Source organism: Zootoca vivipara, chromosome 8, assembly GCF_963506605.1.
Source record: "Zootoca vivipara chromosome 8, rZooViv1.1, whole genome shotgun sequence".
In the NCBI taxonomy this organism is placed as follows: domain Eukaryota; kingdom Metazoa; phylum Chordata; class Lepidosauria; order Squamata; family Lacertidae; genus Zootoca; species Zootoca vivipara.
Window position 1 is genome coordinate 85550774 of NC_083283.1, and position 26420 is coordinate 85577193.

Below are 26420 nucleotides of genomic sequence, written 5' to 3' on the forward strand. Positions count from 1 at the left end.
ACACTCAATAGGTGTTAAAACATACAGATAATTACAATAAAAAACAGCGCAGCACCAGCCCTTTAATTAAAAGCAGTCCGTTCCCAAAAGGCTCTTCAGCCAGGAGGGGCAAAGCCTGGAGATGTCGCCATTGTCAGCTTCTTCCGTCTGAGGCGACCCGGAAGTTGGCGAGGCTGCCTCAGTCTGCGTTTTGCCATCGCTCATAGCACCAAGTCCGTAACGGCTCTGCGAAGGCACTTCCTGCCTCTCCCGGAAGTCGCCTGACGCCACTTCCTACTCCGCCGGCCGTGGTGCTGGTCGACCGCTCCTGAGGGCCCGGAGCCATGAAGGCCATCATCCAGCGCGTCACCCGGGCCAGCGTGACAGGTGCCCCCGCTTCCTCCCCCTCCCCTCTCCGGCCTCCGCCGCGGGTTGAGCCGGTCATGGGGCTCACTGAGAGCCCGCCGCGGTCTATGGGAAGCGCGACGGGGCTTCTTCCACCTCAGGCTTGTCTCTTCTCTTTTTTTACGCATCCGCCTGCCTGTTAAAGCAGCTGCTCCTCAGAGGTCCACTGCCTCTGTCCCTGGAGGCTCTGCTTAGGTATCGTGGCCAGAGAACCCAGGGTCATCTAGTCCAGTCGCTGCAGCGCAGGAGTCTTTCGCCCAACGTGGGAATCGAACCTGCGACCCTCAGATTATGCCGACTGAATCAGACTGACCAATAGGATTTGCCTTGGGAGGAGTGGGGAAGGGACCGTGGAAGAGCCTCGGTTCAGTCTCCAGGGGCATCTCTAGGTAGGGCTGGGACAGAGTCCCTGCCTGAAACCCTCCAGGGCTGCTGGCAGTCAGTGTAGACAAGCCTTTCTCAACTTTGGCCGGGGGGGGGAGCTGGATCCCCCCCGCGCGCCTGATGCTGTTGAACTACAGCTCCCATCATCCCTAGCTAGCAGGGCCGGTGGTTAGGGATGATGGGAGTTGTAGTCCCACAACATCTGGGAACCACCAGCAAGGTTGAGAAAGGCTGAGGTATGCAATACTGTACTAAGCTAAATGATCAGACTCAGTATCCCAGGGGTCTCCAAACTAAGGCCCGGGGGCCGGATGCGGCCCAATCGCCTACTAATTCTGGCCCGCGGACGGTTTTTACATGAGTAGAATGTGTTCTTTTATTTAAAATGCCTCTCTGGGTTATTTGTGGGGCATAGGAATTCGTTCATATTTTTTTTCCAAAATATAGTCCGGCCCCCCACAAGGTCTGAGGGACAGTGGACCGGCCCCCTGCTGAAAAAGTTTGCTGACCCCTGCAGTATCCTGTAGCTTTCCATGTTAATAAGAATTTTACTTTTGTTCATTTGGGCCTTAGTAGAGATAAGTTTCCTATTCTGCCACAGATGTTAAAATTTTTAGTTTAGCTGTTGTCACGATCATTTACCACTGTAGTCTTAAAGGGTTACTGTGCTCATTTTGCATTCATTCTAGCTCTAAATGAATTGTCAGTAACTGTGCTCTCTACATTTCATTTCCCACTGACCTTGGTATAAGGCAGCTTCCCATCTGTGTTCCTAATAGTGTAGGAAGTTCCTTGAGGACATGCCGTGCCTTTTAATCTCTGTGGTTGTGTCTGCATTGCTTTGGCAACAGGGAGCTGGCATGGAAGCATTAATTAATTAATTGCATTTGTATATCGCCCTTCACCCATAGATCTCAGAGTGGTTCACAACATAAAATTACAATATATAAAAAAGGCAAAATCAAACCAATAACTCCTCACCCACTCCCAATTTTCTCCTGTTTTTTCCCCTTGTGTGAATAGGGCAAGCTGCTGGATAGCAGTTAGAGACTTGATAAGCACAGGGTTGCATCCATATCATCTAAGCAGATGTCCTAGAAGTTGTGTGACGAGCATCCCAAGGTGCCATAATGTTTAAGGAAACAATCTTTAAATCCCAGCTTAGGCTTGGTGGGACTGAACTGCATGGTGGAGCTGCCGCCACTTGCAAAGCACTCCTGTTCGCAGTAGCCATGGTTGAAGCTGGGAGAAAGGCAATGAAGCTGCCAATTTTTTTTTGCTGTGTGAGCTACAGGCTGCTGCACCAGAATGGCCTGAATTGGGCCAGTGCCCAGTAGCTGGACTGGACTGGCTTAGGATCCCATGGGTTCTTGGCCCAGCTCCCACCCTGGAGGTACTAGTGTACCCCCACTTTTTAGGACAAGCCCTCACAACACATTTGAGCATATTGACAACTAAATGCATCAAACTAAAAAAATCCCTTCCAACTCTATGATCCTGTTATCTTTTTGCCCATACCTGTACTGACCTCAGAAGTTGTACAGTAGTTTTGTTTATATTATTTTTATGCTATGTTTTGCCGCATACTACATATATATTAATGATAGGCCTATAGACAATTTTAAAATAAATAAAAACAAAACATAGGAGGCCAACAACAAAAAAGCTATAAAGTTTCTAAGGCCTCTTACGAATTCAAGAGTTATAATCATGAAATTGATTAATTTGTTGTACAGTGGGGCTCACCCACAACAATGCTATGAGCCTGTTAGGTTAGGCAGGGTATAAATGTAAGAGAATAAACAAATATGCACTATGTAGTGTTGCCAGATTGATTAAGTATGAATCCTGTACATAAAATACCTCATGCAGAAGGAGAATTTTGATAGATGTATTTTTTCTTACCATTCTAAGTACTGTGAGAACTTTAGTAATAAAATGTCTCCCTTTGTTTAGCTGTAAGAGTACTCTGCTTCTGTAATGAATGACAGTAGAAATTGGAGTTCTTGGTAAATTTTCTTCTGGCCTGAGTTCTTGCAATTTACTGTTTATTTCTGTAATGAATGAAGCAAAAAACCCGACAAGAATGTGCACGAAAAGGCTGATTCATAAATTGAATTATATATGTGAATTATATATTCAGCATCAAATGCTAATAAGCGAAAAACAGAGAGTACCTAGCATTAAGCACCCATTTCCAAATACATCCTTCATCAGTGTATATACATGTTGCTGTAAAGCCAAACACATAAAACAATAATTAATATATGTTTGATATACCATCTATAAACATTTAAAAACCATAGGGCTATGCTGATATAAATAAAGCATCACATAGCCATTCAGCAAAGTAAAAAAAATATGTGTTTCCAATAGTGCATGTATGCTTGTTCTTTGGGTCTGGGGGAGGAACACAATGACTATTGGAAGCAGTATGGCTCTGAATAGCAGTTGCTGGGAATCAAAACTGGGAAGAATGCTGATGTGCTCAGGTCTGGCTAGCACAATTCCTATAAGCATTTGGTTGGTCACTGTGAGAGCAGGATCCTGGACTAGATGGGTCTTTGACTAGTACTTAAGGGACAACAAGCCACTGGCAGTAAGTTGGTTTCTTAGATTCAGAAACTTTTAAAACTCCCTATACTGTAGTTTGCTGGGATATATAATTGCATGTGACAAGTTTAACCTATGTTTTAAAATCCCCCTACAGTTGGTGGGGAGCAAATAAGCTCCATTGGACAAGGCATTTGTGTCCTGCTGGGTATCTCAGTGGAAGACACTCAGAAAGAGCTTGAGCACATGTAAGTCAATCTAAAGTATAAAGCTTTTTCTTTGTATTGTGCTTATATAAATTTTGTTTGTTTGTTCACTTATATGAAATATCCAGTCTGGCTTCTAGTTAGGCTTCCGAATTAACTAACAATACGCTTCCTGATGATGTTAGTTACTGAGCTAGGAAAAAACTAGGCTCAGACAGTCCTTAGGACAGCCTTTCTCAATTTTGTATTCCTAGCTCTTGTTGGACTACAACTCCCATCATTCCTGGTCACTAATCCTGCTAGCTAGGGATGATGGGAGTTGTAGTCTGACAACATCTGGGGACCCAAGGTTCAGAGAGACTTCCTTAGGGTATCCTGGACCCGAGTTGTTCAGAGCTTTGTATATTAATACAGGGACTTTGAATTTGGCCTGGTAAAGTGTTTGCAGTCAGTGCAGATGTTTTAGTAGAGGTGCATGCTGTCAGCTATTTGTTTCTCATCAATCTGGCTGCTGCATTCTACATTACCTGGAGCTTCTGTACCAGGCCCAAAGGCAACCCCACATAGAGCACATTGCCATAATCTAGTCTTCAGTTTACTAATGCATGGACCACAGTGGCCAGGCTATCCCGATATGACTAGCTGGCAAACTGGATGAAGCTGAATAAAAAAATTCCTTCAGTAGCACCTTAAAGACCAACTAAGTTTATATTTTGGTATGAGCTTTCATGTGCATGCACACGAAAGCTCATACCAAAATATAAACTTAGTTGGTCTTTAAGGTGCTACTGAAGGAATTTTTTTATTTTGCTTCGACTCAGACCAACACGGCTACCTACCTGTAATTGGATGAAGCTGGTAAAAGATACTACTGGTCACAGAGATCACTTGGGTTTCTAATTACACAGGAATACCCTCTTGCTATATATCTGCTCTTTCAGCAGGAATGCAACCCCATGCAGAACAGGCAGTTGGCTAGTCCCTGCATTAAGGCACAGCCGTTCCCAGTTCAGCTGGTAAGGAGAACTAGAACTGTGTGTCATTGACATATTTATTATGTCATGACTCATGCTCCAGTCTAATGACCACTCACAATGGCTCATGTAGGGGTTAAATATTACTGGAAGCAAAAGAATGTCTGTGAAACTCCATAGCAGCCATGCAGGTAGGAACAAAGCCACTGTAATAAAGTGATTCCAAAACCCATTCTACACAGTTGGTCTAGGACGATGCCATGGTCAATGGTACCAAATGCTGTTAGGCAGTAAGAGTAGCAGGGTCACACTCTCTGATAAAAGTCATCCACCAGGCGATCAAGGCCGATTTCATTTCTGAAACCAGGCCTGAACACAGGTTGAAATGGATCCAGATAAACTTTTAATTTTCTAGATATGATGACAAAATATGGAATCTTCAAGGTCTATGAATCTTTTCTTTGTTCCATATTTTCAGGCTGTGGTTCCCCAACCCCACTTCATATTTATGTGGAATTGTAAGAATGATCTTTTTTCGAGACAGGGACCTTTCATGTCTTTTGGTTTTCAACTTAGGGTTAGAAAGATTTTAAACCTGTGTGTGTTTGAAGATGAAAGTGGCAAACTGTTCTAAAAGTTTAATGGACTTTTCATGTCTTTTGGTTTTCAACTTAGGGTTAGAAAGATTTTAAACCTACGTGTGTTTGAAGATGAAAGTGGCAAACACTGGTCTAAAAGTGTAATGGACAAGCAGTATGAAGTGCTCTGTGTCAGCCAGTTTACTCTTCAGTGTATCCTGAAAGGAAACAAGCCAGACTATCACATGGCAATGCCTACAGATCAAGCAGAGTCTTTCTATAACAGTTTCCTAGAACACCTTCGCAAATCATACAAGCCAGAGCTCATTAAAGGTAAGGCCAAATTACAGAGTTGGATAAATGGGAAAAGCTTCCTACAGCACAATCCTATACATGTCTATTCAGAAGTAAGTCCCACGGAGTTACTTCTTAACTGAGTCTTACTCCGTGGTGAATATGTGAAGAATCTAAATAAACAATAAAACATGTTTGCCTTTTGGTAGCTGCTACTTTTATTTTGCCTTTTTCCTATCAGTTAAAGGGATCATTATTTCCTTAAATTTGTGGACCAGGGAAAGCACAATGGCTCCAGAACATAAATGAAAACAAGTAGCCTTTCTGGTCTGTTAAAACAAAATTCACAGGGACACTTGAATAACATTGCTTTGTTAATAAAGTGGAGTATCTGCATATCGATGTGCTGGATGGAAAAATGAGTGGAGAGACAAGACAGAAGCGAGTCACTGCAGATTGCAAGAGGGAGAGGTCAAAATAGTGTGCAGGAAAAACTGAACTTGTGAAATGACAACCCTGCCTCTCCTTTTTGCCCCTCTAAAGCCTGCTGGAATTGAGAGCTCAGTGCTCTGCCATAATATTGCCTTGGAACCCTCTCCTGCAGTCCTGTGTCGCCTAATCTGCATCAGAGGTTTCCCCAACCTCTGGGGGCACATGGGAGACTGCTGTGATGGAGAAGAGCAAAGGACATTCCTGTTTGTGTGTGCAGTAGTCTGTTGCATAAGTGGGACATAACAGTTGGATAATGGATATCACTCAGCAAAGCAAAGATATTACCTTAGATACACTAAAAACAAAAGTGATCCATGCGGTTAATTAATTAATTAAAAGAATTTATATATACAATATTGTCTTTCGTTTCATAATTAATCAGTTCATGTAGTTATCTGGAAATTTATGTATGTATCTTTGTACTAGATTCTTTGCAATATTGACAAAATGTGAGGTGGGTCAGAGGTAGATCAGATCAACACTAACCAATATTGTTTGCTTTCTTTTCATGGACTAACAACTGGTTACAGTATATATCTTCAGAAAATTCTGGCACTTGATTGTATGTTCAATCCTGTTCCTGAAAAACTAACTTCCAAATGAATATGCTTATAGATATTGGAGGCAAAGCCAATGTTGAAAGAATCCCTGTGTCTCTTCCCCACCTCATTATAAAAGAAGCAGTTGGAGATTTGGAATGGCAATTGATTGCCTGGGAAAGTTTCAAGCCACAAGAAAACCTTGCTCAAAAGTTAGGAAAGGGGGATAGCTCAGTCGGTAAAACATGAGATTCTTAATCTCAGAGTTTGGGGTTCAAGCCTCACGTTGGGCAAACGATTCCTGCATTGCAGAGGGTTGGACTAGATGATCCTCATGGTGATTTACAACTCTACAATTCTATGAAACATGTAGCTTGGCCCTAACTAGAAATCTCTTGTGCATTTTGGAGACTTCTACCTTATAAAAAAGGCATCACTTCATCCCTTGACAATGTTCTATACCTTTCTTTAGAAGTAGCATATTACCACCATGCCATTCTGTTTAATCTGTTTAATATTGTCATATTTTATAGGAACATTTGTGCTTGAATGGGAGGAAATAAAACAGTAGATAGAGAAAAGTGTTATGATTCAAAATCCTGATTGGCAGTGCAAAGATATAATCACTTATCATTATTCCTTTTGAAAGGAACAGTGCCTGATAGGGTTTAAATCAATTTCTAAAATGTCAGTTTCTTGTCACCTACTTTGTATTCAATGCAATGTAGTTATAACGGAGATAATGGATCTGCGAATATGTGGGTTGAAGCTTTTAGACATAAACATGTTAAAATAAAAGTTTCTTGTAAGCTGTCAAATCTGAAAACTAAAGCATCAAATGGAACTCTTCTTATTCACTTCAGATTCTGTTATGATTAAGAACCAGTCTTTAAAACCTAGCACCAGGTGGTTGTGGAGGAATTACGTTCTTAGTTTACTTACTAAAATGTTTGCCAAGACACCAGCATCTTCAGCTTTTTTATTACTGTTAAAAGATTTGTGGCTCTCAAAGTCAAAAAGAAAGGGGGAGTAGTAGTATACGAGAAATATAAATACAGTGCACAGGCTTTTTACGGTAATTGAAGGAGCAATATTGTAAGTTTAGCAGAAGGAAAACTGTACTGCCACCTAGTGGTCACTTGGCCAACAGCATAGCATCTTAAGCCAAGTGAAAAAAATATTTCCTTGGAAAGAAAAGCCTGCAACTTTACTGTTTTATCAATTGTTACATTAGACAAGGTTTCAAGGGCTATGGATGTATTCAGGCAAAAATTGGCAAGAAGATGGATATCTCTGTAATTCTTTGCCATCCCTATGGATGGGGAAAATGCTCTTCCAAACAGCGTCCCATACCTATAAAAATGTATAAAAACAAGTACAAATACCTGCTAGAAATGTAAAGAAAAGGAAGGTACCTTTCATCATATGTGGTGGCCATGTAAGGCAATAAAGGCATTCTGGGAAATGATATATAATGAACTGAAAAAAATGTTTAAAATAACTTTTGTTTTAAAAAGACCAGAAGCCCTTTTATTAGGAACTACCTGGCCCGGCCACACGTTGCTGTGGGTTTTTGTGTTAAGTGGACCTTTTTCTGTTAAGTGGACCTTCAGAGTCTCCCTTCAGAGTCCCCTCACCTGCCCTGTCCCAACCCTGACTCCCCTACTGTAAGTTTCAAAAAAAGACTCCCCTACCCACACGTGTTCCTGAAAATGTCCCCACCCCCAACTGCTTTGGCTGACTCTGGGTCCTACCTCCCCCCCCCATGGCCATGGGGTTTCCCCCCTCCCTTTGTTGTGCCTCATCCCTGTGATTCCCTCACCCTGTGAAAGGCCCATATTCTGTTTGTTTTCGCCTGTGGCCTACTGGGCAGTGTTGCGACCTACTCAGTTTTCCCTGTCCCAACCCCCCCCCTGCTTTGGCTGACTCAGGGTCCTCCCCCCCCATGGCTATGTGTCCCCCCCTTGTTGTGCCTCATCCCTGTGACCCCCCTCCCCGGTTGTGAAAGGCCCTATTCTGTTTGTTTTTGCCTGTAGCCTAGTGAATGGTGCGGCCTACTCAGTTTTCACTGCTTGGCAATGCTGCGGCGTATTGAAAAAGCTGGGCCTTGTTGCTGCCAAAGGACTGTTTTCAGTTGGTTGCTGTGGAATTTTGTGATGTCATCTGGCAGCGCGGCTTTGGAGGCGGCAGTGTGCGATCTGCCTTTCTATTGGATGCTGCTGGAGTCTTCAGACCTTCTGGTGGTGACATCTAATTTGGGCGCCACCTTTTTGTGTTTAATCATTATTTTAGGTGTGAAATGTGTGGGTTTTTGGAATTTTTTTATGCCAGATCCCTCCCTGATGGGCATGGAATGTTGTGGCCAGATTTGTTACATTACAGTTCAGCAGTTACGGAGAAAGGCTGTGACCTCCGCGCGTGCAATGCCTACATTTAGATTGTAGGTACCAACATCCCAAAGGAACAGAAAATACTTTTTATGTATGCGACTGCAGCAGCATGGATGTTACTAGCCCAGATATGGAAAGAAGAAAGAGTCCTTATCAGAGAGGAATGGCAAAGCAAGCTGTTAGACTATGCCGAAATGGCAAAACTGACCAGAAAGCTCAGGAACCAAGAAGACAAAAACTTCAAGAAAAGAATGGGGGGAAATTATAATTTATTTAGGAGACTACTGTAAACAGATGAAAACATTAGCAGGATTTTATTTTTATTTTTTAAACATACTTTTTATTAATTTTACAAAATACAAAAAAAAACCAACGGTACATACATAAACACCTTTTCCACCTCCTTCCTACCCACCCACATGGGTCCTCCCCTGCCACAGAAGTATCCCATGTATGTGAACAGTCAGAGATGGTCCATTTTATGCTTGGATTTCTGTCCTCCTCCCCCTCCCCTGACCCCAAAGCCCCCCCCCTGCCACCAGGGAGCTCCAGCAAACCAGGGCAGTACGCAGGAGGCCATCCATCCAACCATCTATTGTCATACCAAAAAAAGAGAAAAATAGAAATAGGAAAAAAGAGAAAAAAGAAAGGGCAAAAAAAGAGAAAAAAACAATACAAAACAGAAAAAATTTTCTTACATTCATAATTGTAAAACCATATTTTGTGGGCTTCCCCTCCCCCCCTTCCCCGGTTTTCATCCCTTTTTTATCATCTGCAACAGTTTCTTACTTTATAAAAATACACCTTTGTATCTTATACAACTTATAAATCAATTGTTAACATTTTCATCTAATATTCAAATCACTGAAAAATCAAACTCCCATTTTATCTTCCCGTGCCTAATTTTTTCTCCCTCTATAAGCCTCCATATTTTCACATTTTTCCAAAATCCATTCACTTTTAAAACTATAACTATTCTCAATTTAACCTTACATCCCCGATTACCGGCTCCACCCCCCCAATCCAGCAAATTCCATAATCAGCAGACCAGTTATAAATCTGTTAATCCATCCTTATAATCACAACATCACTTTCCCTTCACCCCACCCCCTGTTTACAGTCTTTTGCCATCCAGGCCACCATACAGGACCCCTGAATTTCTTCTCTTCTCTGCATATTTTTTCCTTCTTCCCTGTGGGCGTTCTGGAGTTCCAATAATACCAATCGTGCCCCCCTCAAAGGCAGGGCACTCCATCCAACTTTTTGTAGAGTAAAGTCATCATTTTTTTCGTGGTGTGCTTCATTTTGTGTTGAATCATCACAGTCCTCATCTTCATCTTTTCCTTCCAAATCACAGTCACCATCATTGTCATTCTCACATTCATCTTTTTCAGTGTCAAAAGCTTCATCTTCTAAAAAATCATATTCTGCCATCACCATCTGAAATTGTTGCTGTAACTCTTGCCGTCGTGTCTCCTCTTGACATAGCTCTATTCTTGTTTCCCACATTAAGGTCAAAACAGACCGCTGGAACTCAGGGGAACACTTTTTTGTTGACATAGTTCAATCCTGCCAAGGTCAAAACTTGTCACGTGGGGTGGAATATGATCACAGTTTATTTTCTCGACTCCATTTTAACAAGCTGGCTGCATTCTTCAAGTCTTATTAACAATAAAGTTCGAACTCACATTTCACAAACATTTAAACCAAAAAAGAAATTCCACAAAGTCCAGAAATACAAAGTGAAATAAAAATTGACTTATAAATCCTGATCAACTCACTGGGTTGTCTGGGCTGCCGGCTCCCGAGGAAAAGAAAGGTTTTTCTTAGTCTTTACCTCTTGCTGCAGGGCACTCACGACCACAGTCTCTCTCTCTCCCCTTTCACCCTGCATCAAAGGGGAGATTCTCTTTGATGCCTTTGAGGGATCCTTTTGAATTGCAAATCTTCTGTTTACGGCTTCGGGTTTCTATTTACTGTCTCTTTTGTTGCCGTGGGGGGGGGGTGGCTTCCTCTTTTCTCCCCTCTCTCCCAGATCCAAATTGTTTTATAATCCAAATCGTGAAGTTACTTACAGTCTTGTTTCCAATCGTTTTATTTTCGGAAGAATCCAGCGCTCTCCGCCTTCGGCTTGAAGGTTCTCCCTGCTAGAATAACGTTGCCGCTCAAAATGGCCCCCGCGACTTCTACCCTCCTCGCTCCGGAGCTCTTATTAGAGCTAGCCGAAGGGTTGGGGAGTCCGGATTGGGGCTGTGCCGAGCAAATTTGCCCCCGGGACGCCCTTCCCGAGGTTCTAAGGGGCGCAGCGTCACTCTCGCTGCCCTCCCCACTCCTAGCAGGGATGGGCCGTCTCGGAGACGAGACGAGACCCCGCCGATCGGCGCTGGCGCTGAACCCGGAAGCCAACATTAGCAGGATTTTAATCTCATTTGTAATGTAACAAATACTATGAACAATATGGACAGATATAAAATATAGATTATGAAATAATATGCATTTGAAAATGCTGGGGGAAGTCTCAAGATACAGAGAAATCTCTTTATATAGATATGTATTTGGTATTGCTATAAATTTATATTTGTAAAATCAAATAAACATGATTTCAGAAAAAAAAGGGAAGGAGGGGAAACTGAAAGGGAAGCTGTTATTGCGAAGGCAGACACCACTGTTACAGAGAAGCTAGGGGAGGGAGTGTTCTCCTGAAGGAGTGTCTCCACCCCCATCGTTCTGCCCGGACACTGAGGTCCAGTGCCGAGGGCCTTCTGGCGGTTCCCTCGCTGCGAGAAGCCAAGTTACAGGGAACCAGGCAGAGGGCTTTCTCGGTAGTGGCACCCGCCCTGTGGAACGCCCTCCCACTAGATGTCAAAGAGAAAAACAACTGCCAGACTTTTAGAGGACATCTGAAGGCAGCCCTGTTTAGGGAAGCTTTTAATGTTTAATAGATTATTGTATTTTAATACTTCTGCTGGAAGCCGCCCAGAGTGGCTGGGGAAACCCAGCCAGATGGGTGGGGTATAAATAATAAATTATAATTATAATTATTCTGCTATTGGAGGGGAAACTGAAAGGGAAGGCAAGCAGGCAGCAATTATATCTCCCCCTGGAGTTTGAGGGCTGTGACTTGCCTGCTCAGTTTATTTGAAACTGTTATCACGATGTGGATTTAATATTGATTTTGGATGTTATATCAATATTTCACCCAGCCCTACTAGCTATAACCTTAGGCTAAAAGGATATCCAAAAGATAGTTACAAAACAGGTCCTTTGGCGCACTCTTCCAACCGCTGGAGATCACTCTGATTCTTTAGGCTGGTAGGTGGCTGCCTGGGCTCCCATGCCCACAACACATCCGGATGGTAAACAACCCTTTCCTTTGAAGTCTAGTCTTTTTATACAGTCCCAGGCAGCAAGATGCCAGTCTCTAGACATCAGTGTGCCTCCCTTCTATGTTCTCAGCAGTGAGCCAAAGTTTATGTCCAGGTGCCAGCTCCATGGTTGGGTCAAGGCAGACCTGTCCTCCAGTTGACTCCATTATCAAGGCCACCTGGCAGAACCCCTGTCTTTTACCAAGTCTTGTAATGGGGCTAAATATATAGCAAATAAGCATTGGAAGCAGGTACACCGTGCAGTGGCTGCTGTCTGCCACTACAAAAACCAAAGGTGGTTCTTAGGTAAATGTCCTCTTCTTCCCACTCAACTCTAATTTAATTTTTCAGATGGCAAATTTGGTGAATATATGCAGGTACATATTCAGAACGATGGACCTGTCACTATAGAACTGGAGTCTCCTGCCCCTCCCATTGACCCTAAGCAGGTAAGTGACATTGATGCTTTCCTTCATCTGAGGGCCAAAGTTTGGGGGTGTCTGGTATAGAGCTGCTCCATCTTTGGCTGCAGAGAATATAATCAATCTGATTTCGATGCTGCCCATCTGGTGATGTCCATGTGTAGAGTCGTCTCGTATTGTTGGAAAAGAGTGTTTGTGATGACCAGCTTGTTCTCTTGACAGAACTTTATTAGCCTTTGCCCAGCTTCGTTTTGAACTCCAAGGCCAAACTTGCCAGTTGTTCCTTCTATCTCTTGATTCCCCACTTTAGCATTCCAATCCCCTCTAATGAGAAGAACATCCTTCTTTGGTGTCATTTCTAGAAGGTGTTGTAAGTCTTCATAGAATTGGTCAATTTCACTTTCTTCAGCACTGGTAGTTGGTGCATAAACTTGGATTACTGTGATGTTAAAAGGTCTGCCTTGGATTCGTATCGAGATCATTCTATTATTTTTGAGATTGCATCTCGGTACAGCTTGCGCCACTCTTTTGTTGACTATGAGGGCCACTCCATTTCTTCTACAGGATTCTTGCCCACAGTAGTAGATATAATGGTCATCCGAACTGAATTCACCCATTCCCGTCCATTTTAGTTCACTGATGCCCAGGATGTGAATATTTATTCTTGCCATCTCATTTTTGACCACATCCAGCTTACCAAGGTTCATGGTTCTTACATTCCAGTTCCTGTGCAATATTTTTCTTTACAGCATTGGACTTTCCTTTCGCTTCCAGGCATATCCGCAACTAAGTGACCTTTCGGCTTTGGTCCAGCCGCTTCATCAGCTCTGAATCTACTTGTACTTGTCCTCCACTCTTCCTCAGTAGCATGTTGGACGCCTTCCAACTGCAGAAGAGCATTGTCACTCCCACGTAATGATCCTGCCACTTCTACCCCACTAACCAGGTCATCACTATTGGTTAGATCAGATCTAAAATGGCTGATCCTCTTGTTGATCCCACTTTCTGGACAATGAACTTGTCTGCAAGGCCAGTGAGGAATCTGTTCGACCTTATGCTCTTGGCTGAGTTTTACATCCAACAAATATCAGGATAGTTGAAATCCCCCATTGCTACTATCTCACTTCCTTTTGAATGCTTGGTCATCTGTTCCAGGAAGGCTTCATCTGTGTCCTCAGTTTGGCTTGGGGATCTATGCAATATTTGGCTTGGGGATCTATAGTAAACTCCCACAATGAGATCACTGTTATTTTTCTCTCCCTTAATTTTGACCCAGATACTCTCAATATGGCTTTGAAGTTTTAAATCCTGGATCTCTTCACAGGTATACACATCCCTGATGTATAACGCCACTCCTCCTTTCCTGTTTGGTCTATTTCTCCGAAATAGATTGTATCCCTCTATTACTACATTCCCATCACATGAGGTTTCAGTGATGTCTATTATGTCGTATTTAGTTTGCTATACCAAGAGCTCAAGTTCATCTTGTTTATTTCCCATGCTCTGTGCATTAGTATACAGCAGGCATCCCCAAACTGCGGCCCTCCAGATGTTTTGGCCTACAACTCCCATGATCCCTAGCTAAGAGGACCAGTGGTCAGGGATGATGGGAATTGTAGTCCAAAACATCTGGAGGGCCGAAGTTTGGGGGTGCCTGGTATACAGACATTGAAGACCATTGATTATTCCCCTATGTCTCTTATTTAATGATTTTTTCCTCCCACCACTAAGTCTGCGTGCTGTTTGCTCCATTTGGCCCTTGACATTTGGGTGATCTTCAGGACCACTGTCTCCCTCCCCCACATAAGTCAGTTTAAAGCCCTCCTGATGAGGTTTTTGAGTTTCATGGCAAAAATATTCCTCCCAACCCTTGCGAGGTGCAGCCCATCACTTGCCAGAAGTCCATCTTCAAGAAACTGCAGACCGTGATCTAAGAATCCAAACTGTTCCTGTTTGCACCATTTGCGAAGCCAGTTGTTCACTTCCCCTATTTTTTCCTCTCTCCCTGGGCCACGTCGTTCAACTGGGACGACAGATGAGATGACAATTTGTGCATTTAAGTCCTTCAACTTCCTGCCCAGAGCCTCATAATCACTTTTGATCTTCTGAAGGCTATGGCTTGCAGTGTCATTGGTTCCCACATGGACCAAAAGGAAGGGGTATTTGTCAGTGGGTTTTATGATTCCTTGCAGCCATTCTGTTGCATCTTGGATCTTGGCCCCAGGGAGACGGCACACCTCTTGAGATGTCTTATCAGGCCCACAGATCACTGCTTCTGTACCCCTCAGAAGGGAATCCCCTATCACCACTACACGCCTCCTCATAGGCTTGGTTAGGATTCTTCCATGTGCTGTCCCTTGCAAGGTCACCTGCATATTTCTGGAGGACTGACTTTACTGCTCATCTTCATATTTCTGATCAACTGTGATGAGGGAGAGATCTTCAAATGGAGTCTGTTCTTTGTCTTCCATGTTAAGGGAGAGCACTTCAAATCGATTGTGTAGTTCTAAACATTCAGAGCGATCCCTGGGCCTTCTACTTCTATGAGTCACGTTCCTCCATACATCTGGCTGCTGTGTTGGGGAACTGACCTCCTCCTCAGGGATGTCCCCTGTCTCCTCCTTGGTGCTGACAGTGTGCTCTGCTGCATCCAAGAAAAGCTCCAGCTCTTTAATTCTCTGGAGTGTAGATACACGGGCCTGAAGTTGCCAGACCTTGTCTTCTAGTAGGGCAATCAACATGCAATTGCTGCAGGTGTAGCTGCCTACATCCTTTGGCAAGAATACAAACATTGCGCAGGAATTGCAGGTGACTGCAATTGTTCCCTTACCCTCCATCTAAACTAAGAAGAAGAAGCAGCCGCCGTGGCCTAGGTCTCCCCCAATAAACGTTTAAGACTAGCTCCCGTAAATCTAAAAGATGGGTCAAACTGCGCTGAACTCCAGGCACTGACTAGTTCCGCCCACAGCTAGTCACCTGACTCACCTGACTCCACAGAAGCCCCACCCCCTCAGACCATGTGCTCAGGGAGAGCACACTATCAAGGTCACCGGCCAGAAACAAGCACACACACAAGCCTGGACAGTCACACAAATCCAAGAGGCAGAAGCCCTTGTGCTCCCTCCTCAGTCGCTCCTCAGTGACTCCTTTGTTCTAAAGTCACTTCAATGACATTATTTTCTTTTTGTAAAGTGTTTTGACTTTGAGGTGTTTTACAGTCAAGTGGTATACAAATTGTTTGAAATAAAATAAATAACTAAAATTCAATCTAGTTCATGCTTTCTGGTTCTGCTTTGTTGGCTAATTGAAAACTGGTTCAACAATTCAAATATACCATACCACAGTTAAGTTTCCTTCCTTAACCATGGTTCATTGCAATGCGTGAATGAGCCCAAGTGTTTCTTCTTTACTTTACAACTTACTGGTAGTATGATGGCGCTGAGCACACAATTGATTTTACAGCATATAGAGAAGGGGTGATGTTGTGGCATAGCCTCAGCATTGTTGGCTGCTAGAGTGAGTGAAATTGTGGACACTGTGGCAGTCATTGTTCATATCCAGTGAATGCATCTGGCTGGATTTAAAAACATTAACCAGCACCACAATCTTATTCATACTTGGGAGGAAGTCCCATTGAACAATAAATTTGAGCACAAGGGTGTGGTTTAGACTAGGATCTGGGAGGCCAGGGTTTGAATCCCCACTCAGCCACAAAGTTCACTGGGTGCCCTTGGGCCAGTCACATCTTCTTAGCCTAACCTACTGTAAGGGGGTGGGCTTACAGGGAGCAGCCACCCCCCCATCAAATCCAGCTCAGACGGTTCGGACAGCAGCTGAAGGAAAGGAGAAAGGAAGGAGGAAGTGAGCAGAGCGGGCCAGGGCTCAGACAGCATACAAGAGCCCTTCCTGCAGCCTGGGATATCAGCAAGGAAGGAGGCGCCAGCAGAAAATTCCAGCGGGGAAACAGCAGAGGGGCGTCCTTTCAAATTCACCCCGGAACTGAGGCGATCAATGGCTCGCAAACGCAGGGGGAGGAGATTTGGGGTCCCCAAACTACTCTGCTGGGGGAGGAGCCAAAAAGCGCCATTGGGAGAATCTGATAGCACTGAGTAGACATGTTTTCATGAAGCTCTTGCATTGTAAATAGCTTTCGCAATAAAAGCATTAAAGACAAGATGTTTTGGAGCAGGGGTCCCCAGACTTACCCGCCTTCGGGCCGGTGCCCGCTGCGCCGATCGCGCGGCGGGCCGGAGTGCGGGGGAGGGCGCGCGCAGTGGGCCGGAGGGTGGGGGAGTGCGCGCCAGTGCGCATGCGCACACCCATTTACTGGCGCGGTGGCACGCTTCCAGGCCGGAAAAATTGCCGAAAATTGTTTGTGCGCATGCGTATGGGCCTCCCCCGACCCGGAAGTGCACCTCCCCTGACCCGGAAGTGCACCGGAAATGACCTCTTCTGGGTCGGGAGAGGCCCATACGCATGCGCAGAAACGATTTTCGGCGATTTTTTTTCAGATCTGGAAGTGCGCCGCCGCGCAGAGCGCCACAAGAGTGGGCGGCGGCAGCGGGCGGCGGGGGTCGTCGCGGGCCGGATTGGGAGGCCAATTGGGCCGCATCCGGCCCGCGGGCCGTAGTCTGGGAACCCCTGGTTTGGAGTGTCGTTGTTCGAGGGTAGCCAGCAACCGCCCTGACACCTACCTCACAGGGTTGTTGTGTGGATTAAATGGGGGGGGAACCATGTACGTCACCTGGAGTTCCTTGGAGAAAAAGGTGGGATATAAATGCAACAAACAAACAAATATGCCTAGGCTTGAATCTTCCCTCATATTCTCTTCCCTGCAAATGGTAGGGAAATGCTCTTCAAGTCCACCCAAAGAAATTAGATGGGGTGGGGGGAAAGAGAAGCTGGTCTGCTTTTAAGAGATCCACCATGAGTGAACATTTTGAACTCATTGAAGTTTATGTGATTTACATTCTCTGTGACTGGGCCTTACCTTGCTATCTGTTGCTATGGGAGCCATGTACACAAATAACAGTCATTCTCCATGACATGGTTAAAAGTTTTAGGAGGCTCTTTTAATTTTTCTCTTTGAACAACCCAAACTCTCTTATTCTGATTAGATTCTTTTAATCTATTCTACTGTGTTTCAAAGACATAATTTACTTCCCTGTGAAGTTCACACCAATTGAAATAGATTTGAAAGAAAAGACTCTTCATGGTCCTTTTGAAGGACTTTATATCTAACTGGAAATGCTTCATTATAACAAAGAGTGATGTTGTAGGACTTAATTGATGATCTCTGGGGACAAAGGAACCTCAAGGAGGACAGCATGTACTGGAAATGTACCACGCTCACTTAACACTCCTAGAAGAGGAATATTAGTTTTAATTTTTAATGCCCATTCTGCAATAGAAGTCTTAAACTGATCCTGTTTGTTCTTACTATTTCCGGCCCATATTTTGTATGTGCAGCCTGAGATAAGGAAGCAGGGAGGTGCTGAACTGTCAATGAGTCTATTGTGCAGCTAAATACTGTAGGTGGTAATAACATCATTTTAATTATGTGTGTTCATTGCCAGTTAATTTGTGTTTTGAGTAGGGGTTTATGTTATCAGTTCACAGGAACATCTTGCCTGGAGTAAATTTTAAAGTTAGTATAAATCATTTTTAGTTTCTTGACAGGGCACCTGGAGATGGATTTGTCCACTGAGAACATAGATAGGCAAATAATGTGTAATGACTCCATGGTAATGTCAGCTGCCTGTGAGACTAATTGAAATCATTTTGCATGGTGATGTCTTAATATATTCAAGGACAAGGTAAACTCAGAAGAGAAAGGAATTCATACTTTCCTTAAGGCTTTGTATTGGTATCCTGACACCCTTCACAGTCATCTCAAGCTTCCAGTCTCTGCTATTAAACTTCTTTGCTTCTTACCTGACTGCAGCTCCTTGCTTGTCTATTGTTACATTTATTTTTTACAAAAACAGAAACCTTTTACTCTGGTACCCTGATACAGGCAAAATGCGAAGTTACTTTCTCTGCCCTATTTTGAATAGTCGCCGGGGATAAAATGGACCTCAGCACAGATGTTTGGTAGTTTCAGTGTTTATTTCAGTAAAAGTAAATTGCACCCTTGTAACTAAGTAAGTAAAGCTTAACTTTTTAGAAAATTGAAAGGCTGGGGCAAAGGAAGGAAACATCACAGGACAACTGGCCCCTTAATTGTTGAATACAAAGACTATGATGTGACTCAAGTTTGCAAAATAAATAAATGCTAATAAAGTTTTACAAATATTTCAAACAGATGCCGGAAGGGTTAACACCTGTTACTTAAGATGAATGCCCATGTTACTAAAGAAGGGTTATACTATTGGAATACTGTACACATGGTAATTTAATTATTTCATGCTGTAATTTGTGTTTGTAAATCATTTTTTAAAAGACAAAATATCTTTCTTGCACAAATCCCAAGGAACCGCAGCAGTAGGTGATTCTTGGTAGAAAATTAGATTTGGTGCATAACCTTCCTTAAGAGATGCAAAAGTTTTAAGATTTTTTTTTTAATCCAGTAGTCTGTTCAAAACGTCTTGTTTTGTTTTTCTTTGCAAACAGCTGGCAAAACTTGAGAAACAGCAGCAGAGGAAAGAGAAGACCCGGATGAAGGCACCCTCTGAATCAAGCAGAGAGAGAAATGTTCCTAGAAGTAAAAATGATCCTAGTGCAAGCAGTGGGGCTGAGGGGGATGTGTCTTCGGAAAGGGAACCATAACTTATGAAAAGCAGGTTCAGGTATGGACTCTTATTTCCCAGCTAATATCTTGAACTCACTCTTTGCATGCTTCAGTTCAGGGTGAAGGGGAATTAATTCATGAATGCATAGTTCCTAGTATTTTCAATTATTTCCTTGTTGCTTAAAAGCATTGAGCCACACCATGATCAACTCACAAAATCCAGGGATGAGAAGAGGGCAAGTTGCTCTTCTGCAGGGATGTGGGATCTGTGGCTCTCCAGATGTTGCTGGTCTACAACTTCCATCCTTCCCGACCGCTGTCCATTTTCACTGTAGTTGATGGGAGTCTGGCAATATCTAGAGGGTGACAGGTTCCCAACCCCTGGTCTACTAGTTTGCCAACTAGCAGCTGCTAGTTGCTGAGATTCTTACAAACAGTGCTTGACTAGGTTGACTTCTCCAGCAAACTTCTAGCATTTTAAAACAAAACTGTATATGACTTAGCACAAATTACTTATGCCATAGCAGTTAAGAGAACTTGAGTGTATATTGTTGTTTTGTGTTTAAAGCAAGTTAACAGATCATGGCGAATTATGAAGACTAGACCATGCAAGACTGAAGGCAACCCGTTCTTGGCCTACTCATGCTGGCCTCCCATTCTTCCATTATCTCCTATGTCAGTTTGCTATTTCTCTGCTAAATTTTGTGGACTGCTGTTGAGATAATTTCTCTCCTTCCATCACTCTTTGCATGCACTTCAAGCTTTGGGTCCTTTTAATACTCTCTTTCCATATGACTTACAATTTCTTCCTCCTCTCTCCTTGTGCTTAGCCTTTGCTCTTTTGGCACATAATAACTGTTACAAGGTCTAAAGGCTGGTTGGCAACAAAAATCAGCCCTTTGCATTACAGATAGTCACATGGCAAATCTGTTGTTTAACTTTTCCGTTGGATTTCTTGATCCACTGCTGCACAGCTTTTTCTGGAAAGGTAAAAATCAGAGTCTCTGGATCATCTGGATGTAGCTCAGACTGCGGCTTCTTCACATTGATAGTTTCACCCCTCATGCAAATGGAGACAACAGTGGCTTGGAAATATGCAGCACGTACCGCTTCCATGTGACCTATGGCTTCCTTGGGGATGCGGGAAGAAGTTGTCATGCCAAAAGTGGTATGAAAAGAAGACTATTGCTACTCCTTTGGGCATTCCTAATTTGAGATTAGCATAGCATGTCACTCAGAAATGAAACAGGGTATTTTTTTGTTTTTTGTTTTTATTAAAAAAAAACTTTATTGATAAGTTCACTTTAAAAGCAAAACAAAAAAGATAATATATGTAAAACATCAATACAAAACTAATATATTGTTACATAATAAGCAAACTATACATAAACTGTTATTATTCAATCATTTGTTACACGCTTACCATTGCCTAAATACCTAAGGTAAAGAAACAGGCTATTTTGAATGGGATGCATCACGATGCACAAAAGATTTATTGGGACAGAAGGTGAAAACAATGAACCTTTATGATCATCAGGGTGTGATCCCACTGGCCAGTCATACCACAAACAGCTCATGCTCAATAGTGTCCAATGATGCATCATTTAGGTTGCAATTATCCCAATCCATCTCTAGGTGGAGTTGGTCAACCAAGGCCACAGTGTTTTTGCGATGCCGAGGCTGAAAGCCAGACTGGCAGGAATCCAGTAAGCTGATAGAATCCAGGTGTGACCAGGCTACTCCTCACTCAGAAACCTTCCCCAAAAAGGGAAAGTTCAAAGCAAGGTAGTAGCTGTTTGGAGAATCTGCATCCTGGCTTGTGTTTGTTTTTCTTCAGAGCAGAAACTAAGCAACCACAGATTTGATGCCATAAAATAGTATCCAACAAATCCCTATCACTTTTTGTGGCTGGATTTTATTAACTTTGAGTGGACATTGGTCCAACTATTAAAGTGTTTACTTGGGAGGAATGACACTTTAGATTTGTAACAGTTACTTGGAAAATGGGGGGGTGGCATAAGATAATAAAATGAAGGGCCCCGACTGTTATGTTGAACAGGTTTCTGTTTAACTAACATTAAAGTTATCTGACACAATCTCTTTCACCCCCTTTCACATGCCACCTCCCTTAATCCTTTCCCCTTTAGGCTGATGAGATGGCTACTCTACTCTAACTACTCCACATGTCCCTTGACCTCCTGACTCCCAGTTGCCTTCTCCCCCATTTTTATTGCCTTTCAACCACTATGTCTTTTTTATTTTATTTTTAAAATAAACTTTATTTCTCATTTTAAAATCAACAAATCAACAGACAAACCAATACAAACCTACAAACAAAAGAGATATAAGTACAAAAAAGACAAACAAACAAATGACAAACACAATTCTACAATAGAAAACCATCAATACACTCCAATTAAAATTTCTTCCAAACCAATTATATATCGCTTTCCTTATAAGTTCTCCTATTACTTGCATTACGATTTTGTTGTTCTTCTACTAAATCTAATTTTCCCCATCCTTATAGTTCTCCTGCGAAATATAAATATATCCCCGTGATACTTTCAACCACTATGTCATCAGCCAATCTTTCTCTGGCTCTTTCCTTATTGAATGCAAACATGCCGTCACCTTTCCTATTCTAAAAAACAACAACCCACAATTGAGAATGGGTTTTACTTCGCTAACCAGCAGCCAATTTCATCTGGTATCCTTTTCTACCACTTCATTTGCAAATCCAAAGGTTGGTACTCTGGCATTCATCATGGTGCTCCATGCGCTAGAAGTGGTTTAGTCATGCCTGGAAAAGCTGTCTGCAAACAAACGCTGGCTCCCTCGACCTGAAAGCAGAGATGAGCACTACACCCAATAGTCAAATTTGACTGGACTTGACCATTCAGGGGTCCTTTACCCGGGCTACCTTTGATACAGTTGATCATCCTCCTCAGCTTGACCTCACCTCTATGACTATTCTTAACTGTTTCTTCCGCTTCCTGTCTGATCACTGATTTGTTCCCACTGGGCAAGGCTCCTCTTTAGCCTTTCCCTCCTCTGATTGATTCCTCAAGGTTCTTTCCTTCTATTCCTATTCCACTCTTTTCTGGGGGGGGGGGACTCCATAAAGGCAAATTATTTTCAGTATCCTATGACAACACCTAGCTATATATCACCATTTCCTCCACTCTATCTAGTGCCCCTCTCTCTGCCTGCTTCTTGTGTGTTTCCCACATTCAATATGTTATCATCATACAGTAAAAACCACCCAATTCCTCTCACTTGTTACGACAAAATCTCTTGTTTATGCCTTGGTCATTCTCCTTGGCTTACCCCTCCAGAGATCATTCTTATTTCTGTCCCAAACCCTTCTGTGAGAATCTATCACTTCTGTCTCCCATACTTTTCTTTTTGATTTTGTATAGCAAAATTGACCTTTTGTAAAAGGTAAGAGTGGTAGTGATAAACGGGCCAATTCCAGATTGGAAAGAAGTAGAAGCTGGTGATAGTTTGGCTGTGTGCTGTTCATGCCTTGGATTAAGGATGGTGTGTGGCTTGACAGGGTTGCACACTTTCTGAAGCTCTGAAACACAAAATGTGGACCATTAGACATTAGTGTGCTTTGAAAGGGACTGGAATCTTGAAAAATCAAGCCGCTGTGTTGGGTGCATCCTCAGTTCCCTCTCTTTCTACCAATATATGGGTTGTGACATTCTGGTAGAACGAATAAGAAAGCACCAAGTATTTCTTACTGCTGTCCATGTGACAGCTGATAGTCATGCAATCATGCAGGAATCCTGGAAGCATCACAGTTGCTAGAAAGTACAGTTTTAACCGAGGAAAACTCTGCCCCAGGTATCAGAAGTGTGGGAAATCTTGCTAAGCCTGACCCCACTTGCTAAGCCTGACCCCACAGCCTGACCCCACGGTTACCCTCCCCTAAGGTTTTATTTCATAATGGTTTTATCTTATTCGTAGACTTTTAATTTTAAAATTGAATTTTAACATTGTATTAATCTGCGTTTTAACTGAATTGTTTCTTTTATACTTGTGTTATTATTTGTTGTTAGCCGCCCTGAGCCCGGTCTTGACTGGGAAGGGTGGGGTATAAATAAAAATTATTATTATTATTATTATTATTATTATTATTATTATTATTAATGAGTAATTAATAATATTTCAAAAATATTAACAGTTTTCAAACTGATGTTTAAAATAAAGCTGTCTCCTTGTTTGTTAAGGTGAGGAAAAGCAATGGCGATATAAAATAATAGTGTGTGTTTGATGAATATCAGCTCTCCCTTCATGTCTTGTGATACTCCACTTCTTGCTTTGACAGAAAAAACTCCATCAGAAGCTTCTGGTGACCTTTTCTATTCATTAGCTGACAGCACTCAATTCCTACATGAACAAATTGGGACAGAAAGAACATTTGGAACAGAACTGAGAAGTAAGATGTTATGGACCTCCACCATATTGCATTCAGGAACAACCAAAGGGATGTTACCTGTCTCCATTGTAAAATGCTTAAAAGTGGGGGTAACAGAGGACATTTTTCTTGTTTTCTGGTTCTTATGTTGTTGTTACTGAAGTGTGCCTGCCATATCTGTCTGGTTGGTTCCCATGTAAATGGGAAGTGATCAGATATTCCACATGGTTCTTGGCACACATCTACAAATGCTTTTGTCATAGCAAGTGTCTTTAGCTACTTCTTGGAGTCCGATCCTCAGTGAATATGGCAAGCCCACTTGTAGTAGGGGAGGGGGAGTTGGAGGATTGGGGGCAGAGGACGACCCTGCAGCTGTCCTGTGTACTGGATAGGCTCCTAGCACATTGGAAAAATAGCTTCCCTGCCCCCAATCTCAATTATTGGAGGGAGCCTGGGGCTCTTCAGTGTTGCGCTGCTGCTCTTTTGGAGCCACACTTAGTGTGGCCTTCTCCAGGCCACTTCTTGAACTTGGAACTGGGGAAGGGAACAGGGGCTTGTCTGTAACCTCATGTTGAGCTCCAGAGGCACTTGGAACACCTTCCCAACTCAGCATGATGTTAGAGCCATCTGACATTATTCTGGTGGTGTGGGTAGTAGGCTCCTTTCCATATCACCAGGAACGATGGGAAGATGCAGGCCATGCAGAAGGGGCCTCCACTGCAACTCCTCCCAACCCCTTCCAGAAACCGGAACAATGTTGTTTTGGAGAGGGCCTGCAGCACAGGCTCCTCTTCTGTGGCACAAGGTTTTTCCTGCTGCCTTGGTGATAGAGGAAGGAACTCTCCGCAGCAGCTCTTTCATCAGCATGTAAGAAGAGGGCCACTGTTACTGAATGAGGAATGGTGGGGGTTTTTTCTGTGCAGGTTGCAGCAGTCCTGCTTGTATGAGCTATTGATCATATGCTTCGTTTTTATAAAATCAAGAGTTTTTTCCTTACATTTTCACTTTGAATCTAAAGAGCAAGCTTATATTTTGATTCTGTTGGTGTGATGTCACTAGTGTCTCTTTTCAGAGCCCTGTATATGCCTATTGCATTGTCTATGTGTGTCTGGCAGTACAATTTGTGGGAAATAATTGAATTTAAATGAGACTGATCTGCCTGTTATTTATTTATTTATTGTGAACAGTGTATGCCTCTGTGTGTGTGTCTTTTAAACTTTTTGACAGAGAGAAAAACTTTAATAAAGTGTGCCTCCTGAGTATTTCTTCTGTAGGACGCCTGTTCTTTTAGGAAATTCAGCGAGGCTTATCCATGTGAATGGCATGGTGTATCAAAATTACCTCTCAAATCAGTATTTATACATAAGTGGGTCACAATCAGCCTTCTCAAAAAAGCTTTGCCACATTTCTTTCATGAGGTACATTCAGTATGTCACATTGTGCTGGCCACTGATTGCCAAATTACACATTGAATGCAAACATACGTAACTGTAGCTCTTAGACCTACTCCTACCCACAGGAGTTCTGCGCTTGAAACCCAGTGGGGGGAAGCTGCAGTGGGTGGATTTGGAACAGGAGAAAGGTTGAACACTCCCTTACCACCTGCTACTTCTGTGCTCCCAGAAGCCTTTTTCTCTTCGAAAAGGGCGGTTGAACTATGATTATATGTGCTTGTGTTCTGTGTCTGATGGCATTTCTACCTGAGCCAGCAAAGGCAGTCTGGTCTTACCAAGCAGCGTTGTGCAAAGAGAGCAGAGACAGCAGATTGCAAATTGCTGTTGTTTGTGCTGGTAAGTCAGGGAATTTCAGCCCCCTCTAATCCACAGCTTGGCAGATGCCATCTGCTTTGCCAAATACGCCATTCTGTATCTTTGTTTTTATACCAGAGTCTGTGGCATAGGACTTCTAGGAAAGAACAGCAATTTAAAATTTTATTGTAGTCAGATTGCTTGTCAGGTCAAGCAGCTCTGCTATACACAGTATGTGCTTTTAGGGATTCTATGTGTGTTTGAATTCATTATATATAACTATAGATTAGCTCTTCATTCCAGTTGTTACTTGCCTTGACCTTTCAGGCTATGTTAGGCTGCAAATCTGAATAGTCAACATACTGAAGTACTGAATCAATAGGAGTATAGCATCTAGATCTAGGGAAGTAATAGTACCACTGTATTCTGCTCTGGTCAGACCTCACCTGGAGTACTGTGTCCAGTTCTGGGCACCACAGTTCAAGAAGGATACTGACAAACTGGAACGTGTCCAGAGGAGGGCAACCAAAATGGTCAAAGGCCTGGAAACGATGCCTTATGAGGAACGGCTTAGGGAGCTGGATATGTTTAGCCTGGAGAAGAGAAGGTTAAGGGGTGATATGATAGCCATGTTCAAATATATGAAAGGATGTCATATAGAGGAGGGAGAAAGGTTCTTTTCTGCTGCTCCAGAGAAGCGGACACGGAGCAATGGATGCGAACTACAAGAAAGAAGATTCCACCTAAACATTAGGAAGAACTTCCTGACAGTAAGAGCTGTTCGACAGTGGAATTTGCTACCAAGGAGTGTGGTGGAGTCTCCTTCTTTGGAGGTCTTTAAGCAGAGGCTTGACAGGCATATGTCAAGAATGCTTTGATGGTGTTTCCTGCTTGGCAGGGGGTTGGACTGGATGGCCCTTGTGGTCTCTTCCAACTCT

General features: G+C 43.0%; 1 protein-coding gene across 1 annotated transcript; it reads left to right on the forward strand.

The window, feature by feature from the left end:
* The first annotated feature begins 250 nt into the window (after positions 1-250).
* On the forward strand, positions 251-24994 carry DTD1 (D-aminoacyl-tRNA deacylase 1). The gene is made up of 6 exons (XM_060278156.1): positions 251-366; positions 3479-3569; positions 5177-5412; positions 12511-12608; positions 19194-19369; positions 23645-24994. The coding sequence occupies exons 1-5, from the start codon at positions 324-326 to the stop codon at positions 19347-19349; spliced, it is 624 nt and encodes a 207-aa protein (XP_060134139.1). The 5' UTR covers positions 251-323; the 3' UTR covers positions 19350-19369; positions 23645-24994.
* Positions 24995-26420: the final 1426 nt, after the last annotated feature.